The 20,334-nt window shown below is 45.6% G+C and overlaps 1 protein-coding gene and 1 long non-coding RNA gene across 2 annotated transcripts; both read left to right on the top strand.

Moving 5' to 3' along the window:
* The first annotated feature begins 1,042 nt into the window (after positions 1–1,042).
* On the top strand, positions 1,043–6,271 carry LOC121072873. The gene is made up of 3 exons (XR_005821418.1): positions 1,043–1,964; positions 4,239–4,925; positions 5,862–6,271. It is a non-coding gene; the product is annotated as an uncharacterized LOC121072873 (long non-coding RNA).
* Positions 6,272–9,511: 3,240 nt separating this feature from the next.
* On the top strand, positions 9,512–10,385 carry FOXI2 (forkhead box I2). The gene is made up of 2 exons (XM_040564063.1): positions 9,512–9,902; positions 10,025–10,385. The coding sequence occupies exons 1-2, from the start codon at positions 9,512–9,514 to the stop codon at positions 10,246–10,248; spliced, it is 615 nt and encodes a 204-aa protein (XP_040419997.1). The 3' UTR covers positions 10,249–10,385.
* The last annotated feature ends 9,949 nt before the right edge of the window (positions 10,386–20,334 follow it).

Raw genomic sequence — 20,334 nt, forward strand, 5'->3', positions numbered from 1 at the left:
CTCTGACTTGTGTGAGTCAGTGAACCACATTTTTAACATGGACATGGGCTTATAGGGGTTGGCACATCGCAGTGCGAGAAGAAAAATAGAGCAGAGGCATCACCTTTCAAATGAAGGGCGATAAAATAATTAAATAGCCTGGGGGCGGCTTCAGTTCCTTAGATTCTGCAAGTTTTTTTCCAAATAAATGTATGAACTTATGTTTAACATTATAGTATCTATAACAATAATTAATATCACTAGTGCTTCTCTCCAAGGTCTCAAAGTGACTTCACAGGCAATTAGTCCCACAAGGCTGTAAGTATTAACGCCATCCTTTATACAGATGAGATCTGAAGGAAAAAGGGCCTAATTGGCTGAACCAAACCTATTAAAGTAAATGGGAGGTCGGACCTTTGACTTTGAGTCAGGTTTTGGTGACTTGTACCAGCTCATGGATCAGTGGTGCGCCAATGTCCCGAGCCCCTCTCCAGCCTAGCTTTGTCTGGGGCTCCAGAGCAGGACAACAAATCTCCTGTTTGGGGTGGGTATGGGACATACCCAAACAAATCTCCCATATGGGACAAGCAAACTTTGTCCATGTGGGGACAGGAAGGTGGTGCTCTTTTGGAAAAACAGCCTATGGGGAGACTGAGAGTGAGAAATTGGGCTTTGTGTAACATATTGCACCTGATGTTAAAACATTTTTCTCAGAAGTAACGTCCTTGACTCTTTTTCTGTAAGAAATGCTTCAGTGAGCAATTGATCTTGTAGTTTCCTACCAGTTACACCACATAGAGCAAAGTACGATCTAAAATAAATAAATCTGATATGCCACATAGCCCTGATCTTCCTTTCAACGGGAAGTGACAGGCTTGCTGAACCATGAATATGATTTCAGGTTGATTTTGTATCACTGGAATCTTTGAGGTGTTGCATATACGAAATGCATCAAATTAACATGCCCTGCCCTCTGGGATTATTATTATTTTTAAAATCCTTGTTATTATTTTTTATTTGTATTTTTGTGATGAAAAGTATAGTAAGGAGCCTACTTAAAAAAGTGGGCTGGAAAAAAAGAATTTGGTTTTGGTATTATAATCAAATTCAAAAAATAAACCGTAATGAACAGTTAGAAAAGACTGTCACTTTGGTCATCATGGTCAAGGTGCTGAATGTAGCGTGTGATTTACCACACTAATATATGAGGAAGATAGCAGCAGCAGATGCAAGTCCAACATTGGCTGCAAGCCTTCTCTCTTCCAAGATCACTTCTGTATAAGGGCGATGCATCTCTGTGCTTCCAGGTTATCAGTTATATCAGCTGTTTGTAACAGTTTTTCAATGCTCAAATTCTCCAGCTCAGCAGACTGCATTTGGCAAGAGTCTTGGTGTTGCTAAAGGGTAGATTTCATTTTATTTCTAGGTAAGGTGTATTTCTCTGACCCTAGTGGTGACCCCAAGCATGCTCTAAGGCCCCAGCAAGTTAAATTAGCCCTTGGCTCACTTTCATTTGTACACAGCTTCAAACCCTTCAACAAACTCCTGACTCCTAAAACACATCTGAGTTCCAGGTGCGTGGTTATCTCTCCCCTGCACTTTGGTTAGTGAGTTGTAGCTGTCTATAATGTGCAAAACAAGTGCAAAATGCTATGTCAAAAATCTCCTTTCATTTAGGCTTTGTTCAGGGTCAAATACCTTTGCACAGGAGCAAAGCCAGTGTTGCAAGGAAACAAATCCCACTTAGTGGTGTGTTAGATACACGGCAGCCACTAGCAGAAGGTCCTGGACTTGTAAATATGAGCAATACTCCGTGTGTCAACAAAATGAGGTTGGATATTTTTAACTGTTGACTTCTTTATACAGCAGTTAGAAAATGAAGAATTAAAGGTGAGCAGTTAAAAGTACAAACACTGTCAAGCAAATTTATTGATGAGATGACGGGCAAAATCCTCAGGACATTGGACACTGCCTGGTGAAAACAGGTGAGTTTGGGCTTGGAACTACTGCCAGGGAGAGTCATCCAAAGGCAGTCACTTGGAACTAATGAAGGTGGACTTCAAAGAAACATAACCAACCAGCAGAAAATGAAACTGTCTAATAGCTCAAGCTGCCCCCAAAGAAAGCCAGGAGCCTGAAAGCTCAGCTGTTAATGCCTTGCAGTGACCAGAGAGGTGTTTCCATGCGAGGCTAACAGCTGGAGGAGTGGGGGTAAGGGCTGAGCTCTGCTGCGAGTTTCTCTGTCTGTCCTTCATAAGATTATGTAAATTTCTGGACAGAAATTTACATAATCTGGTGCCTGCAGACGGTGAGCAGATCAGCAGGAAGGGAACAGAGAGCCAAGGATGCTCGAGCCTTATTCAGGGGAACTTTTGTTACCATGCCCTGCTCCTCCAGATACCCCTCAGCACTGGCTGCAGCAATATGGTTGGTGTACTACATATAGGAGAAATTGTCCGTTATTTTGCTAAATTTTTGGGCGGAAATCAGAAAGGGGGGCAAGCTGGCATCAGCGGCTGAGCAGACGTCCAGCTCGCGGGCTCCTGGCTGGCAACACGCCTCATGTTCTCTTTGATAGATGGGCTTCCTGGCCAGGGAAATAAATGGGTTTTGTCCACCGTCCAGCACAGCAAGGCTCAGCCAATCTGAAAATAAATCACAGAGCATGATGTAAACACTCATAAAGGCTTTCAAAAACAAAGCAGGTCCTCAAGGAGACATTCTCTGCAATGTCTTTCCATTAAACATGAGTTTTGCAGTAATGAATAGCCTACTTAATAAAAAATGAAAAAAAAGAAATTAAAAAAAATAAAAAGAGGTTCCTTGTTGATCCATTGCAGCAGCACAAGATGCTCTCAAAGTGCTGCCCCTTCTGTGTTGGCACTGCTACAGGACATCCAACATTTGATACTGATCTTCTGTTTAGTCCGTGGGCATAATGGGAAAGGAGATGCTCCTTGGGAAAAGGAGCGACACCAGCTCTTCAGGAGAGGTGGTTGGGAATTTTGGGGCAAATGTGTTTTTTTACTGAATGTGGAGAAGAAACCCTTTGACTTCTTCATTCTTCTCTCATAAACAGACAAATTGTCCTGGTGCTGCAACCACAACAAATTCTACCACTGAAATGAGGGTTGCATCCCCCTTCCATCTAGGTGCTAATGTGTAAAAGATTTGTAGTAAGGGCCACTACAGTTTGACGGTCTTTCCATAAAATACATAAAATAATATTTCTTTATTTTTTTCTCAGTAAAAGGCAGATGTTACGCCTCCAGAATTCAACAGACCAGACACTTTATATTGATGTCTGAACACTATCAAATTGAAAGGGTCTCTCTATACCAGATCCCTGAAGAGCTGAAATAAAATAGGAAATAAAAGTGAAATAGAAATGTAATATACTGAGCATTAAAATATTTGTATGTCCTATTTTATATAACCCATGCTTTTATACTACATGTTTTCTAACTCTGGCAGAACATGAAATTTGAGTGTTGAAAAATGAAATCCTGTTGTGTCTGAAAAAGTTATTTTGGGTCATTTTAGATATTTCTAAAAGGCATTAATTATAATTTTGCTCTTTTTTTTGAGGTCACAGTACTAAAGATGCCTGGAGTTATAGGTGGAAATAGATGAAACATAACACCAGTGACATTTTAAAAGCAGTTCTAAAATGGATTTTCTGAAAAATATTCCACATGCATAGAATATATAACCATATAACCATGCAAGATCATACTAAAGAAGACAGCTCTTTAATATGAAATGTAATGGACAAAGGAAGACAAACAAATCAATGCATTTCCCACTTTCTTTCAGATAGATTTTCCTGGCAGGCATCTCATACCCCAATCATACCGGAAGGCAGAAAGTGTTTGGCTGGAGCATATGGAGAGCTTCCTACCGGACCCTTTTCATGTCCAAATTGCTGCTGAATGATTTGCAGCACGTTTGCTCCCTAATGATGCTGCAGTCGATTTATTTTTCAAGGCAACCTCTTCTGAATTTCAGGTCCTGATCCAGGATCATTTTAATGAGAGAGAGAAAAAAAAAAAAAAAAAAAAAAAAAAAAAAAAAAAACACTGACCAAAGTCTAAAGATCTAGACTGAAAGAAAACAATGAAGAAATGTAGTCTTACCATGTTGGGAAGGTGCTAACTCTCTTTTGTGCTTGTGACTTTAAATTTCTGAAACGTTAAAACAAAATGTTATTGGTGCCCCCTTATTTCTTTTTTTCATCATGTCCTGCTTTTGTTTCGCAGAGATTCATGTTTTTACAGCCCAGAAAAGCCACTTACTGAGGAATTAACAACACTAACTTAAGGAGGCGGACGTGAATGTTAGGTTCAGCACCTGCTGTTATGTGCCACATCTTCTCACTTCTGTGCTTGATGCATGCCTGAAAGTTAAATTTCCAATAGCAGCAACTGGGTGATTGTTTTCAGAGCGAAGCTGTATACCTGCTGGTTTAAGACACTGATTTGCCCACCCAGCCAGGATGCATCCGCACTTTTCCTTTGCCCCACAGCCAAGGAATCCTCACCCCAAGCTCTCCGCCTGGCCAGCAGGAGGATTTTTCCTCTGACCACAGGCTTGTGGCTGGGAATGACAGCCCCTTCCTCCAGGCTGTCCAGGAACACAGCCGGGCGCACATCCTGCTTCAATAGAAGTGATTCCCATTATTTAACCCCAAGCTGTGGGCTGTGGCACACCGCAACTTCATGGAGGGACCTGAGACACTACCAAAAGCCTGTCGGTGGGCCAGGTGATCTCGTTGCATTTATTGCTTTGTGATGTGAATCACTTACAAGTCACCCATAACTTCAGCATCTTGAATCACGTGCGTGAAGCAACCGAGCTGTCCCGCTGAGCTTTACCATTTGCCAGCTGTCGATGATAAAACGTTCTGCATTGGAGATGCTGCCTCTTCTTCCTCTGAGGTATCGCAGGTGTGCACACATTTCAGATTACTGGTACTTTTTTCAAGCAATGAAAGATAAAAGCTTAGTTTTGATAAAGCCAATAGAAATTGCAGATGTTTCTGAAAGAAGACGTTAAAAACTTTTAATTAAGTAAAAATTGCTGTTACAACTTTTTATGTGCATATATATATATTTATATATGGACAGGAAGAAAATTAACTGATTGAATTAAATACTGGAACTCTGATAAAGGTAGAGGAAAAGTTATGGAAGAACTCCAACCCATAAATTTTCATGAACAATCAGAAGTGCATATAAATGAAATGATTTAGCCATGCAAAGTATATACATTCAAATAATCAGGACATGACATCTCAGGAGCTGCATATGATGCCAAAACCTTTGATGTATGCAAATTCTATTATTCTGAGACACAGTAGACTGAAAAATGCAAATGCCACTTCTCTCGTACTAAGCCATTCTTAATGTAGCCATGGAAAAGTATTGCCTGATCTGCTGAATGTTAGATATCAAAATAAATTATAATGCATTGTGTAGTTGAAATGTTGCAAACTCCAGTAGATCTGTCTTTCTTATTGGTTTCTTTTAAGAGATGCATTACAGGATTAAACCATAATTGCTGAGATTATGTGAATTCTAATTTTAGACTTAATTTAGTTAATTGCCACAGCCTAATTGGCTCAAGCTTGATTGACCTGAAAAATGCCCATTTGTTAGCTAGTAATTGCAATGCCAAACGAGCAGAGCTGTGTTAAATTCAAAATAATATTTGGGTTCGTATTCACAATATTTGCTGAATTTCTTTCTGTTTTGATAAATTGTGAGTAGTTCATGCTAAATTACGTGTTGTTTGTCATCTCTCATTGTGTGTTTATATTCCACCTTCTCCCACTTCTTTGTATTTTTAATGAGGGGAGTTTATTCTAAAGCGCGCCGTTTCAGGAGAAATCGCAGACTGATGTTTTTGGTGCAAACCGCCCACCTTTCAATCAGCTCCGCCAGAAAGTTACAGAACGCTTTGTTCCAGTGAACTGCTGCCTTTCAGTCTTCCCTCAGCCCCCTCCCAAGTGAGCAGCACAAACGGGCTCTGTAACCACCACCCCTCTTCAGATTTACCTGCACTATTTTGGCTGCACAAACAAGGGAACGTGTTGAGAAGCGATGCAGAGGAGTCAATCCTCCTACAAGGAGGACTTGGCCCTGGAGGTGGGCGAAGTGCCCTGCCTGACCCCAGCGGGAGGATTTTCAACTAACAAGATGTGCCGTGGGAGGTGTGGTACCTACGGCGATGCCTGGTGGACCTGCCAACCCTCACCGCAACATCTGGGGAAAATGCTCAGTATTGAGTGGTGGTGGTATTTAATCTTGGACCTAACGTGCTTTGGGAGTTGCCTGCTTTTCTGCTGTTGTTTTGGGGGATGGAGAGGTTTTCCAGGTACTCATTTTAAGGTAGGTGACAGAAACTGGAAAAACTCCTGGCATTGGCATAACGGGCTCTGAGTTTTAACGTGGCAGGTTTGTTTCTCGCTACCCTGACTTCAGAAAGAGTGCTCCTCTTTTGTAGCTTGCCCTGTTTGCTTGAAAGGCCTGGCGTAACGGACTGGGATGGGCTGGAGGCGCTGAGCCAGGGCACAGCCACCGGGGTGCCTTCCTTTTACCTGGCCCCACCACCAGCCCCAGGCACCGAGCGCTGACCGCACGGCGCCCCAACCACTCACCGCGCCCGCTGCAGCTACGGGACCGCCGCACTCCGCTGCTGCGGCCCCTGCTACAACTGCAATAACCCACACGGGATGCGAGGGGACGCTGCTCAGCCAGCAAGCCGGGGCGAGGCGGTGCGAGGCCGGCCGGCGGCAGCCAGCACCCCGCTAGGTGGCACCGCAGCCCCGCGGCTCGCGGCCGGGTGCGGGGAGCTGCGGGGTGCGGGGAGCTGCGGGGTGCCGCTCCTCCCACCCCACGGCTCCGCCCGGGAAATTTCCAGCTGGGGATTTCGGGTGAAGCTGTAGCAGAAGCAAAGACAAGTTGCAAGCTGGTGCCTCTCCCACGGCGAGAGCTGGAGGTATTTTTCCCACGGGTCAGGTATCGTAAAGCGGTTTAGGAGCTGTATTTAGGTGTTGAGCAGAGGTTGCTGCCTCCTAGTAAAAGGGTTCCTGCGAAGCCAGAAGCAGCCAGCAGTAACAAACACAGTGCGTGCAAGTGCTTTCGTGTCCTGGGGGGGTCAGCTTTACCGAGGAAGGGAGAATTTAACGAGCTCTCTGCAGACTTGTACATTTCTGCCCTTAGAAAATACATTAAATGCATTCTCTCGCTTACACGGCAGATGTCTGAAACCTACAGGAAAACTCAGCCAGCCCACGCTGAAGTTTGCCACGAGGCACAGGACGAACACAAATGCCACCACAGTGCCCGGCTCCTCTGACCCGATGGCTACGAACACATCCTGCCTCTCCCTGGGGTGGCAGCTGTAGCTCATGGACGGGCAGGGCATAGCCAAGCAGGGGCACAGGACACAAACCTGCCTTCCCGAGAAACCCGTGGGCAGCCACTCCACGATCCTGGGGGGCGACCTGGGGCTGGGTGTCCCTGCGACATCAACAAGAGCAGAGAGATCAGGGAACAGCGGCTGGTTGTTTGCTGAGCTGACCTCATGGAGCTGGAAGGAGTATCACCCCTCGCCCACCTGGGATTTGAAGATGGGTCTTCTAAAAATATGCCTAAATTTACCAGTTGGTCTGAATCCCCTGTCAGTAGTAGTTATTCGTAATTTCTCAGTGAACATGCATAAGTGTTCAGTGAAAACTATTTGTTACAGAGTAAGGTTTTCAACTTTTTTACTTTTTTTTTTTTTTCCACCTCACAAAGGTGCAAATGGCCACGGTTACAGACAACTGGCATGTTTTTTGCAAGCATTATTTTGGAAGTTCGGACACGTTGGTGTGCCTTGCTGCATGGCCTGAAGGTCAGCAGTAAGCCTTCACTATCAAATTATCGCGACATGGCAAGGGCCAGGGCAGTGGCCCCAGCAAAGCCATGGGTGCAGGAGGTATGGTCAGCTCTGAGCAGGTCGGAAAGAAGTCGAACCCTTGGCTTGGCATAGGGGCTTGACATAAGCCTATATGCATACATCTACATGTAAAATGGGTTATAGCACCCATATATATATATGTGAAATGTGTTATAATGCTCATGCTCCAGGGCAAAAGCTATCCGCTGTCTTGCATTAGGAAGAAACTCGATCTCCTAAGTGTTTCTCAGGTCTCTGGAGCATCTGGTTTGAGCCGCTCCCAGGGAGAGCGCACTGGATGACACCGACCTGCCACGGGAATGTGAATTTTACACACACAGAGTATAATGGTCTAGAAAAAAAGTGTTTCAGACATGAATGGTACTGAAAATGCAAAGAGCTAGTGATACAGATGTTCTTTCACAGCTGCATTTGCAGACCCAGAATACAGGTTGTGGATTAAGAATTGGAAATGATTTTATTTGTATGAAATGTCACCTGAAGTATTTTAGTTCCTTACCACAGATCAGTAGCCCATTTACATTTCTCTATAGCTATAGCTACTGATAAAGCCATTTTTCCTGTATGTCTCAGGACTAGTCTGAAATTTCTAAAAGATGGAGGTACTCTCAGCACGAGAATATACACAAGTAGAATTTAAAATATTTTTTTTTCATCAACTGATGTTTTCTATAAAAGATGAACAATTTCAGGTGATTTTCTTCTCGCTGTTTCAACATTGGTGGGAAAAGCATAACCCCAAAGTCTGCTTTTGCTGGAGAATAAGAAATGCAGAAGAAAACTTTTTATAGGATGCCATGCATATGTCAAAAAAAAAAAAAAAAAAGAGTGAGAATCAAGTTATGCACATTTGAAATCATTTTGAATGATTCAAAGTAGAAACCATTTGGCTGCAGTATGCCACCAACGTGGTACAGGTGCACGGTTCGATGTTGAGCAAAGCAGAGTGCAAATTTCACCTTAAGTTTAATGCCAGCAGTACCAAAAGAAAAAAAGTCCTTTCCTCCTCTTCTAACCCAGGCTGTGGGCACCAGGCCAAACAGAAAACCCAACTCCCACACCGAATTTCTTGTTTTTTTGTTTGTGGTGTTTTTTTTTGTTTTGTTTTTTGTTTTGTTTTTGTTTTGTTTTGTTTTGTTTTGTTTTGCTACAGCTCTGTCTGTGGGCCAGCAAGGGTGTGAGCACACTGAATTTCCTCATCATGGAGAGGAGTCCAGTTTGAGTTAAGGAGTTTGGTATTAGGAACACGTGTACGTACAGGACTACACATGCTTTCAGGGGGTTTGCAATGGGAAATTTCAATTTTCGAGTGACAATATTTTTTGTTTTGTACTGAAATACAGGAGAGCGCGCTGATGGTTTATCGCAAGTGCATTCATTTGCTGCGAGTCAGCGCTCGCCGAAGGGCGCCTGGGCTTTACCACTGCTGTGCCACAGCCCCGCAGACCCCGCACGGGGGTGCAGCCGGGGGGGGGGGGCTGGGGTGCGGACCCCGGGGGGGGGCCGTCCCCGCGGGGCGGGGGGCTCTATATAACGGGGCGGGCAGGGAGCGGGGCGCTGCGGGAGCATGCACGCCTTCGGGCCGCCTCCCCACGGCCGGGAGCTGCTGCTGGACGGGGCGGGCCGCCCGGCCGGCCTCCCCCTGCCCCTGCCCCTCACCCTAAGCCTGCCCCGGCCCCGGCCCTCGCCCGCCGCCCCCTGCCCGTGGCTCGGCGGCCCCGCCGCCCCCTGCCCGCCGCCGGAGAGCCCCCGGCCGCCCTACTCGTACTCGGCGCTGATCGCCATGGCCATCCACAGCGCGCCCGGGCGGCGCCGCACCCTGCGCCAGATCTACCAGTTCGTGGCCGACACCTTCCCCTTCTACCAGCGGAGCAAGGCCGGCTGGCAGAACTCCATCCGCCACAACCTCTCCCTCAACGACTGCTTCAAGAAGGTGCCGCGGGACGACGACGACCCGGGTAAGGCGCCCCGGAGGGGATGGGGTCGCAGCAGAGCCGAGCCGAGACCACCCCCCCCCCCCCCCACCCCGTCGGGGCCCGGGCCGCGGCCGACGGGCTTGGGGCTCTTCCTCTCTCCGCAGGCAAAGGCAGCTACTGGACCCTCGACCCCAACTGCGAGAAGATGTTTGACAACGGCACCTTCAGGAGGAAGAGGAAGAGGCGCCCCGACGCCGGACCGCCCGACGGGGCGGGGAGCAGCGGCGGGGCCCCGGGAGGCTCCTCCTGCCCGGCCGGGCTGCGGGGCCCCCCCGGCGGCTTCAGCTCCAGCGGGGCCCCCTTCGGCCGCGCCGGGGCCCAGGCGTGAGCGCGGCACCCCCTCCCCCCCCCACCCAACCCCCGGCGGCGATTTGCTCCTCGAGGAGCGTTTTTGTAGCGCGGAAATGTACATTTTTGTAGAGATATAAACTGACAGAGGCGGAACGAGGGCTGTGTGTGTGCTGGGAGCCAAGCCGGGGGGGTTGCGGGAAGCTCTCCCCGTCGGGGACCTGTAACCCCACGCCCACCCCCGTGGGCTGAGGCGGCCCGACCCGTCCGGTCCCTCCCGTCCCGTCCCGTCCCGTCCCGTCCCGTCCCGTCCCGTCCCGTCCCACGGACACCTCGGAAGGGCTTTAATATCCAGCCCCGGGGGAAGTTAACCTTGGTCCCCCGACGTGGCTGGGCCGGCAGGTGCCGGGGGTGCGGGGAGGGTCAGTGGGATGTGCCCCCCGCCCCCCCCCCCCCCCCCGGGGCCGGGGCTGCCGTGGGGTCCTTCTGCATAACCCCCCCCCACCACCACCGGTTTCTTTTTTTCCAAACACAAAAGCTCATCTTTGTGTCAGCCCGCGGAGCTGACGCTAATTTATACGAAGAATTTCAGCTTTAATCGAGCGTCCAAAACTGCGCCGGATCCCCGCTGGGGAGCTCTTTAATTGCCGGGTTCCCCGCTGGCCGCCCTGGCAGAGGCTCGCAGGGTGATCCCCCTGCAGCCCGATCCCCGTGATCCCCCACTGCCCGATCCCCCCCACGTCCACCGCTGGCTCTCCCACCTCGTACGGGACGTCCCAGCTCCATGTTTTTTCCAAAGCTCCAGAAAAGTTTAACCGTAGTGGTCCACAGCCCCACTTTTCATTTGGTCTTTTCCTTTAAGACCTGAAACGTGAGGGTTTTGGCTGCCCGCACCTGCTCACCAGTGCCCAGTGCCTGTGTCCTGCTTCCCAGTTGCTCCTCGAAGGTCTCTGAGTTTGAAGAAAGCAAAGCTGAGAATTATACAGTCTGCTGCCTTTCCCTCGTGGCTCTGTCTCCTCTGTCCCACTCTTTCTTGCTTAGGACAAAAATACACTTTTCTCAAATAAAAAGCTAACAACATTATTGCTGTAGTTTCAAAAAAAAAAAAAAAAAAAAAAAGGAAAGAAAAAAGCCGAAACCTGGGTTTTTCTTTTTGATTTGCAAATATCCAACTTCAGTAGACCCAGAGTAAAGAGAATAGCAAGCTGAACTTGTCAGCCATAATTCTGTGTTAAGTTTACACAGTCAAATTTCTTTTTTTAATAGTCTGCTGTTTGTAAAAAGCTTCTTACAGGAAAAATTACAAATCCCAGCATTTCGGTGCTATTGGGGTTGAAAGGTGTCACTACCTGACAGCATGCCCAAGCAGAGCAAGAAATGGTGTTCATGGTGCATTTAAACAAAGACATGCTGGAGACTTGGGCTTATATCAACATACTATGGAACAGTTTAGGAAATCTCATAGTTAATGGTATGAAATGATTATTCATCCATAGTTTGTGTTACATTTTCTGTCTTGTGCTTTTTACAGGGGATGCTTTAGTACTGGCAGTAGATAACAACAGTGTGGGTTCATTATTCATGGATGAAACTACAGAGATAAGGAATTAGGCAGTTTCTTTATCCAGTTAGATTTCAGCACGATGAGATAGCCACGATTTCTTTACTTGAGAGCATCACGTTGGCCGATGCAAGAACGAGAAGGGACTGTCAGGTAACCGTATCTCATCTTTCCAGGAACCGGCCGTGCTGTGGGGCCAGGACGCGGCCACTGGCTCTGTGCTCATGTGCAGAACATTTCGTTCTTGGACTGCAGTGTGGGACCGGCCGCAGGTCCAAAGCCAGGCGGGTTGGGAGCGCTTGCTCCTGCTCCTCGCAGACAATGGGTGTCTTCACAAAGAACAGCCGTGCAGAATTTGCTCGTCAGCCCCGGCAGCTTTTCCTCACGGAAGGCATTGGGCAAAGCTCGGGAGTGCACAATGACCTCCCTCTCATGAGGGTGCAACCATTTCGGTTGCGTGCAACCATTTCGGTTGCGTGCAAACAGTGCCTGCGGGGTGTCTGCCGAGTTAGCTGGGGGGAAAGGAAGGGTCTGATGAGCTCCAAAAGCACACAGGGGCTGTCCGTGCTGTCCCTGCCATCTCAGCAGAACGAGACAGTAGCTGAAAAGGAGAGAGTTTGGGGGTTTTAAGAATATTCCCAAACTACCAGCTGTGGTTTATTTACCGAGTCTTGACCCCTAGAATTTTAATCCTAGCTATATTTTAATCTAATTGCAAAAGCAAGAATTCTCTGTTCTTAGAGTGACTATCCCTTACCAGGAGAGCTCCGTAATAAATGCAATAAATAAAAGAGTGGGTACAGACAAATTTTGTACAGCTGTACTGTGTAGGTAAAATCAACACACGCAACAATAGATTTTAGTCTGTTCCAAATCCAGGCTTTGGGACTACAGATTTTGAATTTCATTGATTGTGAGCATCAGTGGGACTTTCGGGTTCACAAGGAATTCAGGATTGTGCTGAAAAGGTTTTTTAACCTTTCCTATAGTTAAAGATATTTCCCTCAGAAATGCACTTAATCTGAATTCCCATGTGCTAGTCACTGCCTTGGAGTCAATCGGACAAGGGCTGAAGGGAAAGTGAGACGTTACATAAAAAACAACAGAAAATTCATCCTTTCCAGTCAGTTCCTTGTTGTATAGAAATTCACGCTGCGGGAGATGGTGGTAGTTGTGACAGCACCAGAGGAAAATACCCAGGTGGACTCTTTGTGAAGGCAGGTTAGGTATGAATGACTTGTCCTGGAAGTGCCGAACTGAGGCTGAGGTGGGAGTAGTGAGGGGAAATGATATAATGGGGTGGTGGAAAAAATGAATTATAGTCCGAATGCACCGTGGTGTTGACTTTTAAGATCACATGGCCTTAACGGGGATTGTACGCTCCCTGATCCTGCTGCAGTATGTAAATGCTACCAGAGAATGTTGTCTTGATGTGTCCCTGTCCATGTCTACCTAAAAGGACTAATCTGATCTTTTCAGCAGCTCATTCTATTTTTCTCTCAAAATGACAATACATGGCCAAACTATATATATAGTTTTTTTTTTTTCTTTCCTTAAAGTGTTTTCTGAAAGATCAATAAATTTTAAATTTTATCAGGGATTTTATGAAACGTCCTATAACTCTACCCTGGAGTTTCTCATCTACATAAAGAGGATTTTCCTTAAACCTGAATCTAATTAATGTCTGTTTAAAAGTTCTTTACAGTGCCTGGGTGTGTAGATGACTGTTCTGCAGAGGAGATTTGCTCAGCTGCTGTCTTGTACCACATAAAATAGGGGCAAGACCCAGAAGTGACAGCCCTGCTTTGTTCCCTTGTTCCTGGTATAGTTTATAAAAAAATAGTGCAATCAAAAAAGCAAACAGAAAATCACACGTGAAAGTTGTTTGGGGAAAAATTATTCTTCCCTGTAAATGTTTCCTCTGGCGGTGTAAGAGCTGTGTTGATCCAAAGTCATACGGGTACATCGTGAGAACCCCGGGCTGTAACTGGTTAGGATTCTTACTGTCAAGGAGACTTCTCAATATGTATTGATTGCTCAGTGTGGCCCACGCTTATTTTTCTCTGAACCTGTAGGTTTTGGCTTGCCATCAGCTTTTACAGGCAGCCCTTTATTGGGGCCGAGGTGCGCATTAACTCCATCGCCTGCCCCGAGCAGCTCCGGCGCTTCCACTTCACCTCGGGTGCTGCTTGCAACCCTCCTTGCTCCAGGAGGCCTCGGGGCAGATTTGTCCGGATTGCCATGAAGACAGAAGCAGCCTCAAGGATGAGGAGTTTTAATACTTTAATTAAAGGTTTCAGATTCACCCGAGCAATTTTAAACGATGGGCTTTTTTTAAATTACATGGCCTGGCCCTTCAGGTTCCCCTTGTAATCCTGGCCAGACCCACTGCCTTCCTTTACGTCTCTTTTTCACACTTCTGTTTCTGTAATGAGATAATTAAACATCTCATGGCTTGTTAAGATACGAGACATGAAAGGGAGTTTTGAAGCTAGTGATTTGGGATGGCAAGCCAGGTAATCGTAGCGTCTTACTACCTGGTAGAACATTATGGGAAAGATTTTGTGCTTTTTTTAGAGTAAGAAATGGTTCAGAAAATCATGCTTATTAAGAACAGCATGTGCTTAATTTAATTCCTACTGAGGCGGTTAGATTTCAATATTTAAAGTCAAGGAGCTGCTTTAAGTGTTTCCTTGACTGGGCTTTTATCCGGAATAGGTACACTGGAGAGGTGACAGAGCTGGAGCCCACGAAATGCTCACAGAAGATAGCTTTAAAGCAGCTTGAATCCACACAGGTGAACAGGACACGACACCAGCACCAGCCACCTCTGCTAGTGCTTGCTCACTGAGGCACTCAGCACTTTCATTAGGCAGTGGCTGTTAGTCAACGGCAGTTTTCTTTTTCTTTTAAAGCTATCTGGTACTAGCCATTGGCAAGACCACAGTAGGAGGGAAAAAATATCAGGTAATTCCCCCTTTAAAGAAAATACAACATATGCGGAAGAAAAGTCTGCTGACAGCAAAAGAAAAATAAGGGTGGGGGCTCTAGCAAGCTGCTTGCCCACATCTCCTTAAATTACACCACGGTAATGAAAACTCAACCTCCATATGTCAAAATTCATTAATCGGAAGGCAGATGCAAGGCAAGGGACATTCCTGGCTGTGAAGGTTAATAGCCTGAACTCCTCCGGTGTCCTCTGCTCACTCTCATCTTTATCTCTGCTCATGTGCCAAAGTTCCCCTTTCCTGAGCCAGAGGACATCCCAGGTAAGGAATTGCACTGGTTCTGATACTACTGTGCCCACTGGAAATGCAAACAGATTTGAGATCTCTTTTCCTCGTGGTCCCAGCCACCGTCTGATCGATCCTGGACACCTGGTCCCTATCACATAGCCTGCTGTGGACAACCACCTTTTATTTGGCACGAAAGGACTCCCTTCCCATTTCACTGCTGCATCTGACCTCTGTGAAAACCAGCCAAGCGGTGTATTCCTACCTTCTGACTTACCCTCCTAAGATACTCATGTCCCACACTGCCTCTGGTTTCCCACATATTTCCTACAGCTCTATTGTGGGGCAGCAAGAAATTTTGGATGGCCTTAACTACTCAAACAATGGCCAAACACAAGGCCAGGTCCCTGTCCCAGGGGCTCTTCCATAGCTTGTCTCTCTCCGTGGGCTCCCCTGCAGACTGACTGGTGTTCTGGGGGGGGCACAGCACCAGTCCCAGAGGTCTGGGCACACATGGTTGTGTCAGAACCCATCAGCTCCCCAAATCTCAGATATTCCTTGGCATAGTGTACACTGTGGCTGCTCCTACAGTTTCAGCTCTCACTCGCTAGTGGTGTTTAAAAGATGGAGTGCAGCTGACAGACACTGCTTGGAGGCAGGGATAAATCAGTGGTGGGTGCCTCGGGGTTTTCCTGTTGTTGCAAATTGTGCTGCTCAGGGTATAAATTCACAGCAGGTTTTCTAATCGGCATAGGTATGGTCCAGGATATTTCTTAGTGCTGTAAATGAAGAAAAAGAAATAAGAGAAAGAAAGCAAACTTCATACAGCAGTAAAGCAGCTTGTATTTTTGTTGAGAAAATTGTTACCTGGAGGCTATAGTCCCTCCTGTCCTCAAGCAGAGCTTTTTTAGTTTTGCTGATGGGATGAGACAGCTGCAATTTGCAAACCTATCTTCCACCATAAAATAAAAGACCTACCTCGTCAACTCACTCAGGTCCACTGCCTTGTTGCACCAGTATCAAAACAGAAACACGTCACAGAATCACTCAGGTTGGAAAAGATCTCTACAATCATCCAGTCCAACCTTTGGCCTAGCCCTGCCAAGTCCACCACCCCCGCACTGCGCCAGCAGGTTACAGCCCCTGGCCCCGTGAGTAAATGCACACTTAACTTTTCTATATCCAGGCACTACTTTTCATATGAGTAGAGTGTACAGGTAGTCAGAAAATGGCACCTCGCGGGGAACTGCACTTATTACATTAAAATACTGCTACATTTTTAGCTGTGCAAAGGATTTTCTCAAATCTCAGCCATGAGGCTCAGAAGAGAGGTGGTCAGAGTGCAGGATGCAAACTTAGCTTTTGCTTCAGACACACAAACCTGTTTTCACAATGTATGGAGCTTTTACTAATTGCACATCTTAAAAAAACTACATCAGTTGTGGTTTTCATCCATCTAAATTCAAATGGAAAAGTATAAACATGATTTAGTGAAAACCTGATGTTAACATTTCTTTTTACTACTCAAAAGAAAGCAATGTAAAAGATACAGAAAAAAAAAAAAGGTGTTTTTATTTAGTGCTAAGGCCTGACTCCTGAACATTTCAAACCAAACTTCTGCTTGTATGACGTAATGCTTTGTTTCGTCATGACACATTAGTGACAATTTTTGATACTTTAATATACTATTCCCTCTTCAACAGATAATTAGTACAATTAGCTTCCTGTGTAGTAAATTCCTTCCCCTCCCATATATTTATGAAAAAATACCCACTGTGCTTCTGTCTTGACACTTGGGTCCTTGATGGAGATCCACAAACCTGAGCTTGCTAGTCGGGAGGATTATTCAGACACCTTTTACTTCAGATATTTCTGGGCACCTTGTGGAGCAGAAAACATGCTGGCAGCAAGGCAAATCCTGGCTGCACATGGAGGCCGGGCACGTGGCTCACAGCCCAGTACGGAAGATGAAATGCATCATCTGATATCCGAGTCTAATGGCTCGCCACAACTGCAGCGGTAACACAACTCCACATGCTCTGCCCATGGAAGCCCCCACTGATGGGGTGCAGATCTGTACCTGCTATCGGAGATAATTCCTACATTACATCTCGAACCCTGCCAGATCATGCTGGAAGCTGTGCTCTTACACTGGGTTCATTAAATCGGTGAAGCTTTGAGTGTAAACTTGTTCACTGTGTGTGCTTAATCCTCTAAGTCTTGATTGCAGATACATCCAGGTTGGCCATTTAAAATCCGAAAGTAAGGAACCTTAGCCAAAACCCAAAATAGACAAAATATGTACAGGTGCAACCTAGCTACAGGTTGGGCTTTCAGACTGCAGATTACTTCCCTTTATCCCTATGTGTTAAGTTGCTGATAAAACACATTCTGACTTTTGATGTTATGTACCAAGAAAAGGAAAATGGACTGAAGATGTTGGTATATGTTCCCAGTTAATTTTAAACAAAAATTCTCCTGTGCCAAGTATTGTGCCTTTGTTTCCTTATTGCTGTTAAACTTTTTTCTTTCAGAGGTTTGCTCATATATTTTCCCATATACTGGTCTATACTGGTCCCCAGCACACCTCTGTCCCATTGCAGGATAATGCTATGACTTGGAGTACAGCCACCCAGCTCTCCTGACCTTTATTTTACATGCAGCTAACCATTTGAGCTCATCACAGTGAAAGTAATTGATGTCATAGCCTGCTGAAATTGCAGCAAACTGAGTTGATTTGGTGTGAACATTACAGATCACTTGTAATGTTGCTCCATTTCAACCTGGTTGCTTCTCTAGAGACAACAGGATCTCTTATTCTGCTGGAATGAACAAAGTGTATCCAATGTTATTTGTGTTCAAATCAGTGTCATCTTCACCATCAACACATCATCTCAACAAGAACGAGAAGCGGAAATTGGGGATGTTCAGCCTGACCTGCACAGGTTCCCAAGCTGCCCAGGGTGGGCTCCTTCTGACTCCTGGGAGAGCAGAGAAGGCTCCATGGGTGTTGCTTTTGTAGAGGCCACTCATCATTAAGGAGCTCCAAGCAGAGCAGTCATTTCAGAAGCCTCTGTATTTCATATTAAACTGATGAGAGGGACAGAAATATGTGTAACTCCAGAAAAGTACACAGAGCTGGGTGTAGCATGGTGTAGGGGCTCAGTAGTGCTGGTAGTAATGCTTCATGACTGATGAAGCGCAGGTGGCAATCGTGGATTGGTGCTGGAAACAGGGCATAATCTAAGGAACTGCTGAGGGTTTTGTGGTGGTCCATTTGAGAGAGGACCATCTTAATACCCTAGGCAGCAGGCATTTCTGGTCTGCCCAGGCTGGAAAGGTTACTTCCATGCTGGGAATCTTTCAAGGGCTCAGGAGCAGTAAGAGGCCCAGCAATGCCTTATCTTCTCAGAGGCCTGATGGGGTACAGCTCAGGAGACTGGAGGTCATCCTTCATGAAGAGGAAGACATTTTCATGAGCCACACCATATATGAGCTTGACATGAATCACAGAATCACAGAATAGCTGAGTTTGGAGGGACGTCTGGAGCTAGAGGTCCTAGAGCTGCTTGTCAAGGCCATGTTCAGACAGCGTTTGAAAATCTCTAGGGATGGCAACTCCACAGCATGGTTTCTTTAATTTGCAATTTAATTTTTTCCAACTACTTAATTTTCTTTCCCGAAGTTTCTCACCTAATACTTCAAAAATTTTAAAATGATTTTGTAGTCTCAGAAAGTGTGAGGAGACTGCAGAGTCTTACCCTTGACCCCATCAGCATGGGCTGGGAGTGCCGTGTCTGCTCAGGACACCCCACCAAGTATCTGCACTTCTCATCACGGGGGTGTTACCTTACAGACAGATATGTTTTGAGTCAGAGGTTAGCTAAATGCACTACACATCATTCGGGTTTGACACTTACAGCACTGTATTCTGGAAACAGTTAATAGTCAGGAGTACAATGGTGACTTTTATAATTCAAAGTGACCCAAATCATTAGGATATCTTTACCAGTAGTCATCAATTTTCAGAGAAAGTTCCAGCAGTTTTCTCCTGCTGGCTATAAAACAACCGAGCAAAAGGGTTTGCTAAGGGGGTGAGATATTTCATGCTTCTGAAATTTTCTCGCACTCTTGAGATCCTGAAAATAATACGCACTCTCCGTATTTCTCACTGTAAATGACAGCAGAAACTCATTAATTCATCTCATAAAGAAATACAGGTAAAAATTATATTCATTCCTCCTGCCTTCTGCTCAACTGAGATGATGCAATGTAGGAGACTGGAATTACTCTTGAAATCCAAGATACGTTTCATTGCATTTATATTTTACTGACAAAACTGAAGTTGCTCAACTGAATTTCCCTTGCTGCTATGCCCACAGCAGAACCAAGCCACTACAATTGAGATTTAAGTCTTCTGCGTCATATACCTCTTACAGCAATGCCATTCTTTTTAGGGATCTGAATGACTATGCCTTGCCCAAGAGATATCTCCGGTAGATATCAGTGAAATCAAGAATCAGGAACCTAGAAGGAAAGGGTAAAACGGGTGTCCTAAAACCAGAAAAAAAAAATATATATATATATACACATATATATATATCACTGGGGGTAGAGAAGAAGAAATTAAATAAATAAATATATATATATATATATATATATATATATATATATATATCCCTAAAGCATTTGGTTGTGAAAAAGAAAAGTCAGCCAAAGGCTGATTAGTAGCTGTGGTGCTAGGGTGATCCCATCAGGGATGTAACATTGTTTTCATCTTGATATATTTTTATGGAAGAAAAATTATCCAGCAGCAGGGATTGAATTCTTAATGGAATAAGTATTTCATTAAGGTCTCTTAATGAAAGAGGTTGGAAAACAAAAAAGCTCTGAAGAAATACAAATATTTAATGAGGAGCTGACTCCTTCTGCCCTGAAAACTAAGGGAGCAACAGCAGAGTTGAGACAACTGTCACTGTAAATGAGGCAGTAATGGCTTTAGCTGGCACCTCCGGGGCTTCAGGAAGACACTCTCGAGACGATACACCATTAATTAACTTTCCTTTTCCCCAGAGGATCTTCAAAAGTCCAGTTGCTTTAAGATCTACCTGAATAGCATGCTGGGTTTAATTCTCTTTCCCATGTTAAAATTTCTCAAGTGGGAGAGCGGAGCCAGGCAAGAAGGTTTGTCTCTACAAACTGCTGCTGAGAAATTCGCCTCAACCCCATTCCCTCCTTTTTTTTTTTTTTTTTCTTTGTAACTGCATGCACTGCAGTACACTGTAAAAGCATCGTGTCTTCAGAAATTGTTTTAACGTGGACTAAAGAACTG

The sequence above is a fragment of the Cygnus olor genome, chromosome 7 (genome assembly GCF_009769625.2).
Source record: "Cygnus olor isolate bCygOlo1 chromosome 7, bCygOlo1.pri.v2, whole genome shotgun sequence".
NCBI classification, from domain to species: Eukaryota; Metazoa; Chordata; class Aves; order Anseriformes; family Anatidae; genus Cygnus; species Cygnus olor.